At 37.6% G+C, this 15,725-nt stretch overlaps 1 protein-coding gene across 1 annotated transcript in view; it reads right to left on the reverse strand.

Annotated features, from left to right (window-relative positions):
• The window catches only part of otoa (otoancorin), a 79,295-nt gene that overhangs the window by 36,077 nt on the left and 27,493 nt on the right, over positions 1–15,725 (reverse strand). The window contains exons 11-15 of the mRNA XM_061882843.1: positions 14,432–14,602; positions 13,229–13,369; positions 13,101–13,150; positions 10,107–10,224; positions 3,704–3,822 (exon numbers count right to left, since the gene is read on the reverse strand). Of these exons, the coding sequence (XP_061738827.1) occupies positions 3,704–3,822; positions 10,107–10,224; positions 13,101–13,150; positions 13,229–13,369; positions 14,432–14,602 (599 nt within the window). The remainder of the gene's footprint in view (positions 1–3,703; positions 3,823–10,106; positions 10,225–13,100; positions 13,151–13,228; positions 13,370–14,431; positions 14,603–15,725) is intronic.

Here is a 15,725-nt window from a genome sequence, read left to right on the forward strand (position 1 = left end):
ATGGATGGATGGATGGATATATGTATATATATATATATATATACTATATATATATATATATATATATATATATATATATATATATATATATATATATATATATATATATATATATATATATATATATATATATATATATATATACATATATATATATACATATATATATATATATATACATATACATATACATATATATATACATATATATATATACATATGTATGTATATATATATATATATATAATATATATATATATATATATATATATATATACATACATAATAATATATATATATATATATATATATATGTATATACATAAAAACCCCGTTTCCATATGAGTTGGGAAATTGTGTTAGATATAAATATAAACAGAATACAATGATTTGCAAATTGTTTTCGGTAGGTTGTGAGTTCAAACCCCGGCCGAGTCATACCAAAGACTATAAAAATGGGACCCATTACCTCCCTGCTTGGCACTCAGCATTAAGGGTTGGAATTGGGGGTTAAATCACCAAAACGATTCCCGGGTGCGGCACCGCTGCTGCCCACTGCTCCCCTCACCTCCCAGGGTGATTTCGTCACACCTCGTGTGTGTGTGTAACAATCATTGGCACTTTGACTTTTACGTTTAACTTTTCAACCCATATTCAATTGAATGCACTACAAAGACAAGATATTTGATGTTCAAACTCATAAACGTAATTTTTTTTTTGCAAATAATAATTAACTTAGAATTTCATGGCTGCAACACGTGCCAAAGTAGTTGGGAAAGGGAATGTTCACCACTTTTTTTTTTAACAATAGTCAATAAACCTTTGGGAACTTAGGAGACATTCTTTCAGCTTTTCAGGTGGAATTCTTTCCCATTCTTGTTTTATGTACAGCTTGTGTTGTTCAACCGTCCGGGGTCGCCGTTGTGGTATTTTAGGCTTCATAATGCGTCACACATTTTCAATGGGAGACAGATCTGGACTACAGGCAAGCCAGTCTAGTACCCGCACTCTTTTATTATGAAGCCAAGCTTTTGTATCATGTGACTTGGCATTGTCTTTGCTGAAATAAGCAGGGGCGTCCATGATAACGTTGCTTGGGTGGCAACATATGTAGCTCCAGAACCTGTGTATACTTTTCAGCATTAATGGTGCCTTCACAGACGTGTAAGTTACCCATGCCTTGGGCGCTAATGCACCCCCATATCATCACAGCTGCTGGCTTTTGAACTTTGCACCTAAGACAGTCCTGATGGTTCTTTTCCTCTTTGGTCCGGAGGACACAACGTTCACCGTTACCAAAAAACAATTTGAAATGTAGATTCGTCAGACCACAGAACACTTTTCCACTTTGCATCAGTCCATCTTAGATGATCTTTGGCCCAGAGAAGCCGGCGGCGTTTTTGGATGTTGTTGATAAATGGCTTTCACTTTGCATAGTAGAGCTTTAAGGCCTACTGAAATGAGATTTTCTTGTTCAAACGGGGATAGCAGGTCCATTCTATGCGTCATACTTGATCATTTCGCGATATTGCCATATTTTTGCTGAAAGGATTTAGTAGAGAACATCGATGATAAAGTTTGCAACTTTTGGTCGCTAATAAAAAAGCCTTGCCTGTACCGGAAGTAGCAGACGATGTGCGCGTGACGTCACTGATTGTAGAGCTCCTCACATCCTCACATTGTTTACAATCATAGCCACCAGCAGCTAGAGCGATTCGGACCGAGAAAGCGACAATATCCCCATTAATTTGAGCGAGGATGAAAGATTCGTGGATGAGGATAGTGAGAGTGAACGACTACAATAAGAAGAAAAAAAAGACGAGGGCAGTGGGAGCGTTTCAGATGTTGTTAGACACATTTACTAGGATCATTCTGGAAAATCCCTTATCTGCTTACTGTGTTACTAGTGTTTTAATGAGATTATAAAGTCATACCTGAAAATCGGAGGGGTGTGGTGACCGCCAGTGTCTCTGAGGGAAGCCATGGAGGAGCCAAGAAAGTCGCAGCTGCCTCTTTGACAGCTGCAGGAGGAACGACACAAGCTCCGCTCATGTTTACGGTAAGAGCCGGTTGACGTGTGGCAGAGAACCATGTTCGCTTGACCGCTCTCTTCTATTTTAAAGCTTCACAACAAACAAAGAAACACCGGCTGTGTTTGTGTTGCTACAGCCAGCTGCAATACACCGCTGTCCACCAACATCTTTCTTCTTTGTAGTCTCCATCATTAATTGAACAAATTGCAAAAGATTCAGCAACACAGTTGTCCAGAATACTGTGTGATTATGCGATAAAACAGACTACTTTTAGCCGTGATCGGTGCTAGGAGAACATGTCCGCTACCCCCGGTGACGTCACGCGACTTTTTCAACAGGATACCTCACGGGAAATTTAAAATTGCAATTTAGTAAACTAAACCGGCCGTATTGGCATATGTTGCAATGTTAATATTTCCTCATTGATATATAAACTATCAGACTGCGTGCTCGGTAGTAGTGGGTTTCAGTAGGCCTTTAACTTGCAGATGTAGTGACCAACTGTATTTAGTGACAGTGGTTTCCAAAAGTGTTCCTGAGCCCATGTGGTGATATCCTTTAGAGATTGATGTCGGTTTTTGATACAGTGCCGTCTGAGGGATCGAAGGTCACGGTCATTCAATGTTGGTTTGTCTTACGTGGAGTGATTTCTCCAGATTCTCTAAACATTTTGATGATATTATGGACCATAGATGCTGAAATCCCCAAATTTCTTGCAATTGCACTTTGAGAAACGTTGTTCTTAAACTGTTTGAGTATTTGCTCACGTAGTTGTGGACAAAGGGGTGTACCTCGCCCCATCATGGCACCCACCTGTTCCCAATTAGCCTGCACACCTTGATGAGCATTCTTCAACTTTATCAGTATTTATTGCCACCTTTCCCAACTTCTTTGTCACGTGTTGCTGGCATCCAATTCTAAAGTTATTGATTATTTGCAAAAAAAAAAAGTTTATCAGTTTGAACAACAAATATGTTGTCTTTGTAGCATATTCATCTGACTATGGGTTGAAAATTATTTGCAAATCATTGTATTCCGTTTATATTTACATCTAACACAATTTCCCAACTCATATGGAAACGGGGTTTGTATTTGTACATATTAATATATGTATGTGTGTGAGTGTGTGTGTGTACACTTAAAAACACATTGTGCATATTTATGTACATATTAATATATATTTATATACATACATATATATATACACAGTATATATATATATATATATATATATATATATATATATATATATATATATATATATATATATATATATATATATATATATATATATATATATGTCGAACGGGGAACTGCATTTTTTTTACTTTGCCTAACGTTCACAATTATTATGAAAGATATGACGACAATTTTCTTTTTTTTTCATCCATCTTCTAGCGCTTGTCCTTCTCGCCTATACCAGCTGCATTTGGGTGGAAGGCAGTGTACACCCTGAACAAGTCGCCACCTCATCGCAGTGCCAACACAGACAACATTGACACCCAAATTCACACATTTAGTTACATCCATTTAGTGTAACATCCATCATCATGTCTCTCATGATTCCGAACAATATGCAAACTTCCAAAAAAGTGCCATTCTCCTTTTTACTCCGCAGAATGATGTGTGCTTTGTGTGCTTTGTGTGCTTTGTGTGCTTTGTGTTCTTACGGCATGTGGATCATCAGACTTGTTGGAATTTCAATAAACTGCTCCTCTGTGATGTTTTTGAAGTAGTCTGCTCGTTCTTTCCTCAAAGCTGCGAAGTATTTCCAGGCTGCACACCCAATCTAAAAGTACAAAAAGTATGAATGTTCTCATTCATCCAGGGCATCCAAACGATCGCAACCGGACTGTGGTTTTGTCTTAGACGACGTTTCGCCTCTCATTCGACTAGGCTTCATCGGTTCATGCTCATAGACTTAGATTGGTCGGATCTTGTCTGAGACAAACCAAACAGTCCAGTTTCAATCGATTGAATGCCCTGAGAATACAGTACACATTAATAGAAGCGGTTGTCCTCATAATTTACTGTACCTTTAATGTCAGCAATACTGCTATTTACTTGATATCTGATCCATTCTAAAATGTGAATTATTGCCCACACTACAGTATAGTATCACAGCCTGTACCTCTACTTTCCAAGATACTCTAGTATAGTATCACAGCTAGTCCTTTTGTGCTCTCTACAATGCAATAGTAGTATCGCAGCTGATACCTGTGCTCTCAATAGCTGCTTTTCCAGAAATGCGCAAAACCTAAATATCCAGATAAGAAATTGGAAATGGAGACACCCATGTTTCGAACAACCTCTCAAATATCGCAAAAACATTTTTGCGCTCTCCTGAGATGTTTTTTGAGACGTTTCGATATTGAAGTGTTTCGCAAAATCATGATGGAAACACTTTTTCGCATTTAGAGGTCGCCGTTGCAGGACAACACAGGCAGACAGGTTATGTTGTCTCACTTCCGATCGGTCAGCAAGGGGAAGTGAGGGGGCACCGCTGTCCCGATCCGTCTCGCGGGTTCCTTCCTGGCATCTGACTCGCAGGCTTGGAGATAACCACATGCCCAAACATGTGTCAAAGTATCTGATCGGTCAGCCAGGGTGGGAACGAGTCTGCACCGCATCTCGAGTGTCCGTTCCCGACAACAGAACCGCAGGTTTGGAGAGACCCACATGCCTGAACAGTAATGTCAAGCTTGTGGGGCAGAGCGATATTCCCGTCCAGCTGCAAGGAGTCTCTGGGCCCTTCGGGGCGGGGCATCCCGTCTTTCTGCATGCGTGGGGTGTGATCTCTTGCTGGCGTGGGGGCTGGTTGTCTACTGCTTCTCCCGTGCCTTGTCCTCGGCCGGACACGTTTGTCCACGGCAGGGTGGGCCCGATTCTGGGGGTTTTGTCGCTGGCAGGCCTGCTTGTGTGGGGCCGGTGGTCCCTTGTTCTTGGGTACGGCAGCTGCTGCTTTGGTTCCGGCTTTCTGGGTGGTTGGGGCCGTACTTTGGCTCCCGCACATACTGCATACTGGGAGACAAATATATTGTACATCCAAATGTACATAGGTACATTTTTTTTTTTAACTAATTTTGCAAAAAATGTAATAAATAAAAAAACATTGTCATTTTGGGGCATTGTTTGTAGAATGTTGAGGGCAAAAATTAATTTATTAAATTTTGGAATAAGGCTATAACATAATATGTAGAAAAAGTGAAGCACTGTGAATACTTTCAGGATGCACTTTAATTGTGTTCTCTACGATACTATAGTATAGTATCGCAGCTGATACCTGTGCTCTCTGCGATGCTCTAGTGTAGTATGTCAGCTGATACATGTACTCTCTACGATGCTCTAGTAGTAATTTCAGCTGATACCTGTTCTCTCTACAATACCTTATTATAGTATGACAGCTGATACATGTGCTCTGTACTCAGCTGACCATATTGTGAAATCCCAAAAAGAGGACACATATATGCGTGCCAAGGCCGGGACGAGGTGAACATTTGCCAATGATACTTGAACTTGCTTTTTAAATAATATATTTATTTAAATAAAGCATTTTTTCTCCTCTGTTGACAGCAGGGCTGGCGCTAGGAATTTTCAAAATGAGGTCCCATGGACCCCATCAAGTCATAAAAATGGGGTCCCACTGTAAATTTTTGGGGTTCCACTTTTTTGTAAGCGTTTTTAAAACAAATGATGAACATATGCATTGTCATGTTATATCTCACATTATATATTGTGTTTTGGAAAAAGGTTGTCATGAACGTTACTTATTCATTAAAATAGATAATTAAAAAAAGAAGACAAATTTATATACATATGTAAATGTATTCAGTTATAAACATTCATTCACTTTCTTCTTTCCTTCATGGATCTAAACTTTACCGCTGCTGCTAGTTTTTTCTATGTTTTTATTTAATAAGTTGTAGGTGTATTTATTTCAGTATAAAAGTGTAAAATGTGTTTTGCTTCGGTCATGAAATGATGACTATGGTGTGCCAGAGCATACATACATTTTATATTTAACACTTAAATCTCTGGAGTCTACATCAACTTCACATCTATTCCTCATTTCAAAATGTTTTAGTTTTTTTTATGTTGTTTTTTTTGTTTGTTTGTTTTCCGCCCTTTTTGGTTAAAAAAACTACGTTTTTTATGGCAAACACACAAAACATGCAAAATCTTCCACCAAAAATATTTTTCAAAGTGGAATATTTGATGTGACGTAATGTATATTGTAGCGTCCCGGAAGAGATCGTGCTCCAAGGGGTCTGGGTAATTGATCTGTTGTGTTAATGTTGTGTTACGGTGCGGATGTTCTCCCGAAATGTGTTTGTCATTCTTGTTTGGTGTGGGTTCATAGTGTGGCGCATATTTGTAACAGTGTTAAAGTTGTTTATACGGCCACCCTCAGTGTGACCGGTATGGCCGTTGATCAAGTATGACTTGATCAACAGTAAATCCAATGTCTCTCTCTCTCTCGCTCTCTCTGTCTCTACCCCTCCCTCACGATTGTTGCTGCCTGCCACCCCTTCATAATTTAATTTGTTTTTAACCCTTTCTTATCCCTGGACGTACATTAAAAACACACGCAACCCTGACTCAAAACGAACTTCACGTCTGACCTCACATCCGGAAGTCTACTCGCTCTCGTTGTTGCTGATTCGCTGCTCTTAGCTGAGTGCTATCTTTCTATCTCTGTGCTTCTTATTGTTTTACAGCTTTCGTTATTCCCTCTCCAACATACAGTATATAGCAGTCTTATCAAAATTACAAATCATCCATGCTCTGTTTCACCACCTCACTTTCAGCTAGCTAGCTGCTAAGATAGCAAAGCTAAGCTAGTCCCGGTCGAAAGCTCAAAAGCTGAGTGCTGTCTTTCTATCTGTGTGCTTCTAATTTTTTTTTCAGCTTTCTTTAATCCTTCTCCAACACATTTAGGAGTTAGGGTTAGGGTTAGGGTTATATATATATATATATATATATATATATATATACGTATGTGTATATATATATACGTATGTGTATATATATATATATATATATATATATATATATATATATATATATAAAATCCAGCCACAGTTGGCTCCACAAGAGACACCAATCCCAAAAGGAACACAGAGCAGAAGGGGAAGCAACACCAGGTACACCAATCAGAGAGCAAGTAACCCTGACACCGAAAGCAAGAAATGCTCCAAGACGGCAGGCAAAGCCACCGGGGTGGCTTAAAGACTATGTCTCGTGAAAGGGCAGGACATAACAAAACACATCTTGTCTAATGTTGAAGCCTAAAAAGGCAATTACAGTTTGATTGTAAATTGGCAACACTGTTGTTATTGTTGTTGTTTGTTTGTTTTTTCTCAGGGAGAAATGAGGATGGTAAGGAATTTGTTATGCAATTCTCATACATAATGCCTTTATAGGGTGTTAGGTTGATTCATTATAAATGGTAATGCTTATTTACAAATACATTGTAATGATTGTTCATTCCTTGTACATTGGAGGAGGGGAGATGTAGTGGATGTACCTAATGGGCATCCGTAAGTGTTTATGTATGTTTGGAGCATGCGCAGTTGGTTCAGAAAAGTCTACACCACTGAAGTGGACAGCCATGTGTGTGTCACTGATTTCTACAGTAAACATTTATGACAGGCTAATCGCACCACTAGCCACGCAAACATAGTTGTACACATCGGCTCCAATGACACTAGGATGAGAAAATTAGAAATGACAAAGAGGAACATAGCTCGGACTTGTAATCTTACTGGAAAGATGTCTCGGCATCAATACTCCCGTACACTAAAGTAATGTCCGATCACTACCTTATAACACTCGAAGTTGACTTGTGAACAACCTACCAATAACCAATGTTTTAGCAGCCGCCACATTAATGCTGTCACAATTGCGACTCTTGCTGGCCTATTGCCCTCAGTATTGGCACCATTCTCAAATTATGTGGGCTCTATCGATAACCTCACTAACACCTTTAACAATGCCCTCCACAAATGATAGTGTAGCACTGCTAATGCTTAAAAGGCCCCTAAAATGTGAATCCCCTAGTTCACAGAAGAAACAAGAACTCTTAATCTACTATGTATAAAGCTGAAACGCAAATGGCATGCGACTAAACTTGAGGTCTTCCATCAAGCACGGAGTGATAGTTGAATAACTTATAAATACGCTTTTACCACAGCTAAAATTATTTGCTACTCTAATCTCATCCGTCTCAAATATGTGTTTACTGCAGTAGTGTCGCTAACTCAACAAGGGACTTCTCTACTAGGTCCACCCACACGGCTGATGACTTCATGAAATTCTTTACTAAGAAAATTTAACTCATTAGAAAGGAAATTAAAGATAATGCATTCCAGCTCTGATTGGGTTCTATTAACGCAAATGTTCCAGATGATTATTCATGTGTTGGTTACGTCTCGTCTCGATTATTTTAATGTATTATTTTTGGGTCTCCCTATGCCTACCATTAAAAGATTACAGTTGGAACAAAATGTGGCTGCTAGACTTTTGACAAGAACAAGAAAGTTTGATTAATTATATTATGATCATATAATATTATACCTGCACTGGCTTCCTGTGCACTTAAGATGCGACTTTAAGGTTTTACTACTCATGTGTAAAATACAGAACAGTATTTCTCCATCTTGTCTTGCTGACTGTATTGTACCATACATCCGGCCAGAAATCTGCATTCTAAGAACTCCGGCTTATTAGTGATTCCAAAAAACGTTTGCAGGTTATAGTGTTTTTTCTTTTCGGGCACCAGTACTCCGGAATGCCCTACCACTAATAGTTTGAGATGCTGCCTCAGTAGAAACATTTAAGGTCTATCTAAAAACTCATTCATCCACCCTTGCCTTTAAATAGGCACCTTTTTAGACCAGTTTATCTGCCATCTCTCTTCTGTCTGCCCCACTCTCCTGCATGGAGAGGTATTCGGGTGGCCACAGATCAGTTTTCATGGAGAAGGCGCTAGGTGTTCAAATCTGCATCAGTCGGTGATGTCTCTGTGCTGCTGACTTGTCTCCATACAAGAGGATCCACTGGTGGCCTCACTATGGACTGGACTTTCACATTATTAACCGTATCCACTCGGCATCCATTGCACCGGTCACCCAAGGGGTCGGTCCCCACATCACAATTCCTTCCAAGGTTTCTCGTTGTTCCCGTTGCGTTCAGTTCTTTCTTGCCCTGATGTGGAATCAGAGCTGAGGAAGTCTTTGTGGCTTGTGCAGTCTTTCGAGACATTTGTGATTAAGGGATATATAAGTAAACTTTGATTGATTGGAACTGATATCTGTGCTCTCTACAACGCTCTAGTATCGTAACTGATACCTGTGCTCTCTACGATGCTCTAGTATAGTATTGTAGCTGATACCTGTGCTCTCTACGATGCTCTAGTATAGTATTGTAGCTGATACCTGTGCTCTCTACGATGCTCTAGTATAGTATTGTAGCTGATACCTGTGCTCTCTACGATGCTCTAGTATAGTATTGTAGCTGATACCTGTGCTCTCTACGATGCTCTAGTATAGTATTGTAGCTGATACCTGTGCTCTCTACGATGCTCTAGTATAGTATTGTAGCTGATACCTGTGCTCTCTACGATGCTCTAGTATAGTATTGTAGCTGATACCTGTGTTCTCTACGATGCTCTAGTATAGTATCATAGCTGATAACTGTGCTCTCTATGATGCTCTATAGTATGACAGCTGATACATGTGCTCTCTACAATACTGTAGTACAGTATCACGGCTGATACCTGTGCCCTCTACGATACTGTAGTATCATAGCTGATAACTGTGCTCTCTACGATGCTATAGTATTGTATGGCAGCTTATACCTGTGTTCTCTATGATACAGTAGTATAGTTTCGTAGCTGATACCTGTGTTCTCTACGATGCTCTAGTATTGTATTTCAGCTTATACCTGTGTTCTCCACGATACAGTAGTATAGTATCGTAGCTGATACCTGTGCTCTCTGCGATGCTTTAGTATAGTATGACAGCTGATACATGTGCTCTCTACAATACTGTAGTATAATATCACAGCTGATACCTGTGCCTTGGAGAGCCACCATGGTGTCTCCTCTATGGCCTGAGCCATGTCTTGCAGGTCTGTGTCCGCCATTTTGTCAATCATCTTGCAGGTAACACCCTGAATGATGGACGTCCTCCTGCAGCGACATAAATACAAAACGTCTTCCGAAACAAACCAAGCAGTACAATTGCGATTAAATAAACGCCCTGAGATGACAACGACCTGGATGAATGAGAACCTTCATAGGCACATAAATACAAAACACATGCAAACATTTATTAATGTGTAAGGTCAAGGTTTAAGATCTACAAGTGAATTAGCACAGCAGCTCTGTTAGATAAGACTGCACTGTTATTAAAAAAACACTTATTAAAAAACGGTGTGCACTATCATTGAAAACACTATTATTGGAAAACACTATTCGTATGCACTTTAATGGCCAAATTTTAGTGTGCATTATTTTTTAAAACCATTATTAGTGTGCAATATTATTGCAAAACACTATCGTTGTGTACTGTCAATGTACAAATACTAGTGTTCACTACTAATGCTTTACTATTAGAAGAGATGGGAATCGAAAACCGGTTCTTGTCCAGAACTGGTTCCTAGTGTATCAATTCTTTGGAATCGCTTGCCATTATCAATTCTTCCAGGTGGGAATGATGTTTGATTGATTGATTGATTGAAACTTTTATTAGTAGATTGCACAGTACAGTATATATTCCGTACAATTGACCACTAAATGGTAACACCCGAATACGTTTTTCCAAAATGATCAATTCATGTCATTACGCAACGTGCGTAATGACGTCAGATTGCAAAACGGCAGTGCCCAGGCGTCACAAACACAAACATTTTACATGAAAATGTTGCAACGGTGCTACTTTTAATAATTATACGGCTGCCATTTCATCAAGATGAGGACATACAATGCTGGAACATTTGGACACACAGCATGCAGTCATTTTAAGGGAAAGTCTGATTTTTACCCGCTCCTATCTAATCCCAGCTGCAGTAACGCTAGCATGTTATCAAAATACAACAGATACTAACAAACATTTAACAATTATAGCGCTAACATGATAAAAATGTTTGTTATCATGTTAGCGCTATTATTTGTTAAATCGAAATGAATGCCTTCTCAGTTAGATTCTGAGGCAGGCAGCTCCAGTTCACGCCTGCCGCTCATTCTCAAATAGTAGGGCCGGCCTCCCTAGGGGGGGCGCGGTGCGATGCCATGGGGGTTGCGTGTGACCTCGGAGAACATGCTTGTTTTGCCGCACCAGAATACGATGACGCGTATGTAGCACCTGGCTTCACTGTAACCACGGTGGGAGAGGGGGAAAAAACGCTGTTATCTTTCATGTTTAATAGGCTTACAATAAGATGCAGAGTTATAGTTGTAACAATTTTACGGACGAATTATGCTATTTATAATCAAGGTGGAGAGTGAGAGGTCGCAAAATATTTTCTTGTTCCTAGGGGGGCGTAACAGAAAATAAATGAGAAGCACTGATTTTTGTCATTAACTCTTATTACACATTATTTTCAAGATATATCATGTGTCTTCTCATGTGTAAATGTGTGCTGGTATGACAAAGTCCATCCTTAGTTGTGTTCATAGCAGTTTAATTTTTATTTATAATTTATTCCATCCATCCATCCATTTACTACCGCTTATTCCCTTTCGGGGTCGCGGGGGGTGCTGGCGCCTATCTCAGCTACAATCGGGCGGAAGGCGGGGTACACCCTGGACAAGTCGCCATTTATTGTTATATTTTATTTATACCTGTTCGTATTATGTGATGTGCTATAAGGGGTTTCTACTATCTTGTTAAACACATATTGAATTTTCGGAGGACACATGCTCTGGGGCTAAACTTCTGTAGACGGATGTCACCGAGCAGCGACTAAGTTTGGGGTCAAATGTTTGCATTTTCCATAGGTTGTTCAATTGTAGTCGGAGAAAAATTGCATGTTTTCCTGCAACCTGTCTCTGTCTTTATATTATACAGGTGAAACTCAAATTAGAATACGGCGTAAAAGTCCATTCATGTCAGCAATTAACTTCAAATGTGAAGCTAATCTGTGATATTAGCTCATTTCATGCAAAGAGAAATATGTTTTGATCATCATCATGGCTTACAGTTTCTGAAACCTTGCATTTTCTGAGCTGCAAACTGCAAGCCATAATCATCGAATTATAATCAATAAAGGCTTGACATTTTTTACTTTGCATGTAATAGGTTGATATTACATGTTAGTTACTAAATGTTACATTCTTGTGTAATTTGCACATGATTAAATGAAAACCGATGGATGGATGGATAAATTCTATTGACGAATATTAATGTGTTATATTTATTTGCAAATATAAGTAAGTTACTTTTTTCTTCTATGCTACGTATGTGACTCTTGAGACCCCTCCGTAGGCTTTGTAAGTTCATGTTACGTCTAAATTAAACAAAATTTATGCTAATTCGACTTTTTTTCTCAGTTTTTTTCCAAATAAGAACCGATATGAAAACTGTTATAAGGAACCAAATCGTTAAACAGAATCAAAAGCGGAATTGAAATAGAAAAATTCCCATCCCTAGATGGATCTTGTATTAAAAATAGCTGCTTTTAGCACAACTCAAGTCACCTCATGTCGCAGGTCAGTTTTGCACTAATGCACATGCACGATTACATGAAAAAAATATTTTATTCTACTTTTTTAGTTTCCTCATAGGTAGAGGATTTTAAAGCTTGACTTATTGTCTGAATAAGTATGTCCACCTCGCTGTGACGTCACAACATAGACAAGGTACAACACCACAAACAGAGGCATCCAAAACAGCGTGCAAGCTCACGCCAAAATGCATAAACTTTACCACCATCATACAACATTTGTAAGTCAGAAAAAAAACACAATTAATCATAAATCCCCTTAAAAATGTGCCAATGATAAGCTATTGTTGCCAAAGTGTGTCCTTTCATTCTCCAGTGAAAAATTATTTGTTGTGTCCTTACCAAAAGTGTGACTTATGGCTCTTGAAAAGCTTTGCAGCCAGAAAAGCGGCCTAAGGAAATAAAGCATTTTTAGCATTAGAAATAATCATCATGATCGTAAAATACCTGGCCAGGATGTGTGTAGTGACCTGTGGGCGGTTTAGACTCTCCGTCTTTAATTGTAGAGAGGAAGTGATTTCTGCTTCCTGCAGAGTTTTCACAGACAAACTGCGCAGCAAAGAACCAGGCAGTCGGCCCACCAGCTCCAAAGCGCTCATCTTCTTCAGCAGCTTTTAAATCAGTTTAATGGGATGAGAGCCATTAAAACAAACACAGCATGGAGTGGACTGAAATAGTTTTAAAAATGCGTTTAAGATTATATATTTTTATTTAATTTATTTTATCAGGGTTTATAATGTATCAAGTATTAATACTAAAGTAATCATTTTCTAATAGTTCCAATACTTAAAAAAAAAAATGTATTTATTTTATTTTATACCATTAATTTGTTAACTTATTAATGTATTAGTGGGAGTCCTAATAGTAGTAAATAATAGTTTATTTATTTATTTATTAAATGTTTTTAGTGGTAGTAGTAGAAGTAGTAGTGATGTTTTCATTAATTGTTAACAATACTACATTTTTAATAGTTTTAATCATTACTTTTTGACGCTATTTTTTGATTTGCTTTTATTAGATGTATTTATTTATTTTAGTAGTAGTAGGAATAGTAGTAGTAAATAATAGTTGATTTTGCATCACTGTTTAAGTTATTTGTCTGTTTTAGTAGCAGTGGTAAAGTTTTCCAATTGTTTCAAGACTTTTTTGCATTATTTTTTCATTTTTAATTTAACTAACTTTATTAAATGTATTTATTTAGTAAAAGTAGTAATACTAGTTCCAATATTATTTATTTTAATAGCAATAGATAATAATTCTAATACTATTTATTTATTTAATTAATCTTCAGTAGTACTAATTCATTAATAAAATAATAACTTTCAAACCGTTCAAATACTTTTTTTACATTAATTTTTTTTCTTTATTTATAATGAAGTAGTAATTTTCCAACAGTTCCATAGTTTTTTGTACATTTATTTTAACATCAATTTTATATTTTATTAAATTTAATTATTTTAGTAGTAGTAATAGTAGTATATACTGATAGTTAATGCTATTTTTTTATTTTTTATTTTGAGTAGTTATTTATTAGTAAGGTAATAATTCCAATACTTTTTTCTTTACATTAATTTCAAAATATTTTATTTAAATTTATTCTATCAACTGTATGTATTCATCAATTTATCTTAGTAGTAGTAATAGTATTAAAAAATACTCATTCCAATACCAACCCCCTGCAACATAGCCTTCCTCTGAGCCCTCCTCATCCTCTGTGAGACGCTCCTCAGAGTCTCCACGTCTTTCAGCATCTCCAACACCTTCACACGCCGCAGCACACAGCTTGGCACTCCTTTTATGACTTGACCAAGTTGGAGCAGCTGCTGACTGGAAACCTCCTGACACTTTTACACACAGCAGGAAAAACGCTTGAGAAAAATCACATTTAATCCTTACGTTATCTGCAGCTCTTGTGGAGCTTTAATTAGGCTGACCATATTCTGAAATCCCACAAAGAGGACACATTAATGCATGCCAAGGGGGGCAGGTGAAAATTTGCCAAGGGGGGGTAGGTGAAAATTTGCCAATGATACTCGAACTTGCTTTATAAATAATATATTTCTTTAGATAAAGCATTTTTTCTTCTCTGTTGACTGTTGTGTTGGCGCTAGGGATTTTTAAAATGGGGTCCCAGGGACCCCTCAAGTCATAAAAATGGGGTCCCACAGTAAATTTTTGGGGTCCCACTTTTTTGTAAGCGTTTTGAAAACAAATGATAAATGTATTCATTATCCTGTTGTATCTCACATTCTATATCGTGTTTTGGAAAAAGGTTGTCATAAACGTTACTTAATTCATTAAAAAAAATAAAATAAAAAAATAAAACAAATGTGTATACATATGTACATTTTATCAGTTATAAACATTCATTCACTTTCTTCTTTCCTTCATGGATCTAAACTTTACCGCTGCTGGTAGTTTTTTCTATGTTTTTATTTAATAAGTTGTAGGTGTAATTATTTCAGTATAAAAGTGTAAAAACTGTTTTGCTTCGGTCATAAAATGATGATAATGGTGTGCCAGGGCATACATACATTTTATATTTAACGCTTAAATCTCTGAAATCTACATCAACTTAACATCTATCCCTCATTTCAAAAAGTTTTTGTCTTTTTATGTTGTTTTTTTGTTTGTTTGTTTTCCGCCCTTTTTTGTCAAACAAAACTATGTTTTTAATGGCAAAATCTTCCACCAAAAATATTTTTGTTAGTGGAATATTTGATGTGAAGTAATGGGAACCTTGTATAGGTCAATAATTGATAATAACATATATATATATATATATATATATATATATATATATATACGGTAACCTAACCCTGGACCCACATTGAAAATACACGCAACCATAATTCAAAATGCCGGACATTTTACGCATTTAAAAAACCCCGCCCGGACACCCCGCATACCCCCGCAAAAGAGGACATGTCCGGGGAAAAGAGGACGTATGGTCAGCCTAGCTTTAAT

This window comes from Nerophis ophidion, linkage group LG21 (assembly GCF_033978795.1).
Source record: "Nerophis ophidion isolate RoL-2023_Sa linkage group LG21, RoL_Noph_v1.0, whole genome shotgun sequence".
NCBI classification, from domain to species: domain Eukaryota; kingdom Metazoa; phylum Chordata; class Actinopteri; order Syngnathiformes; family Syngnathidae; genus Nerophis; species Nerophis ophidion.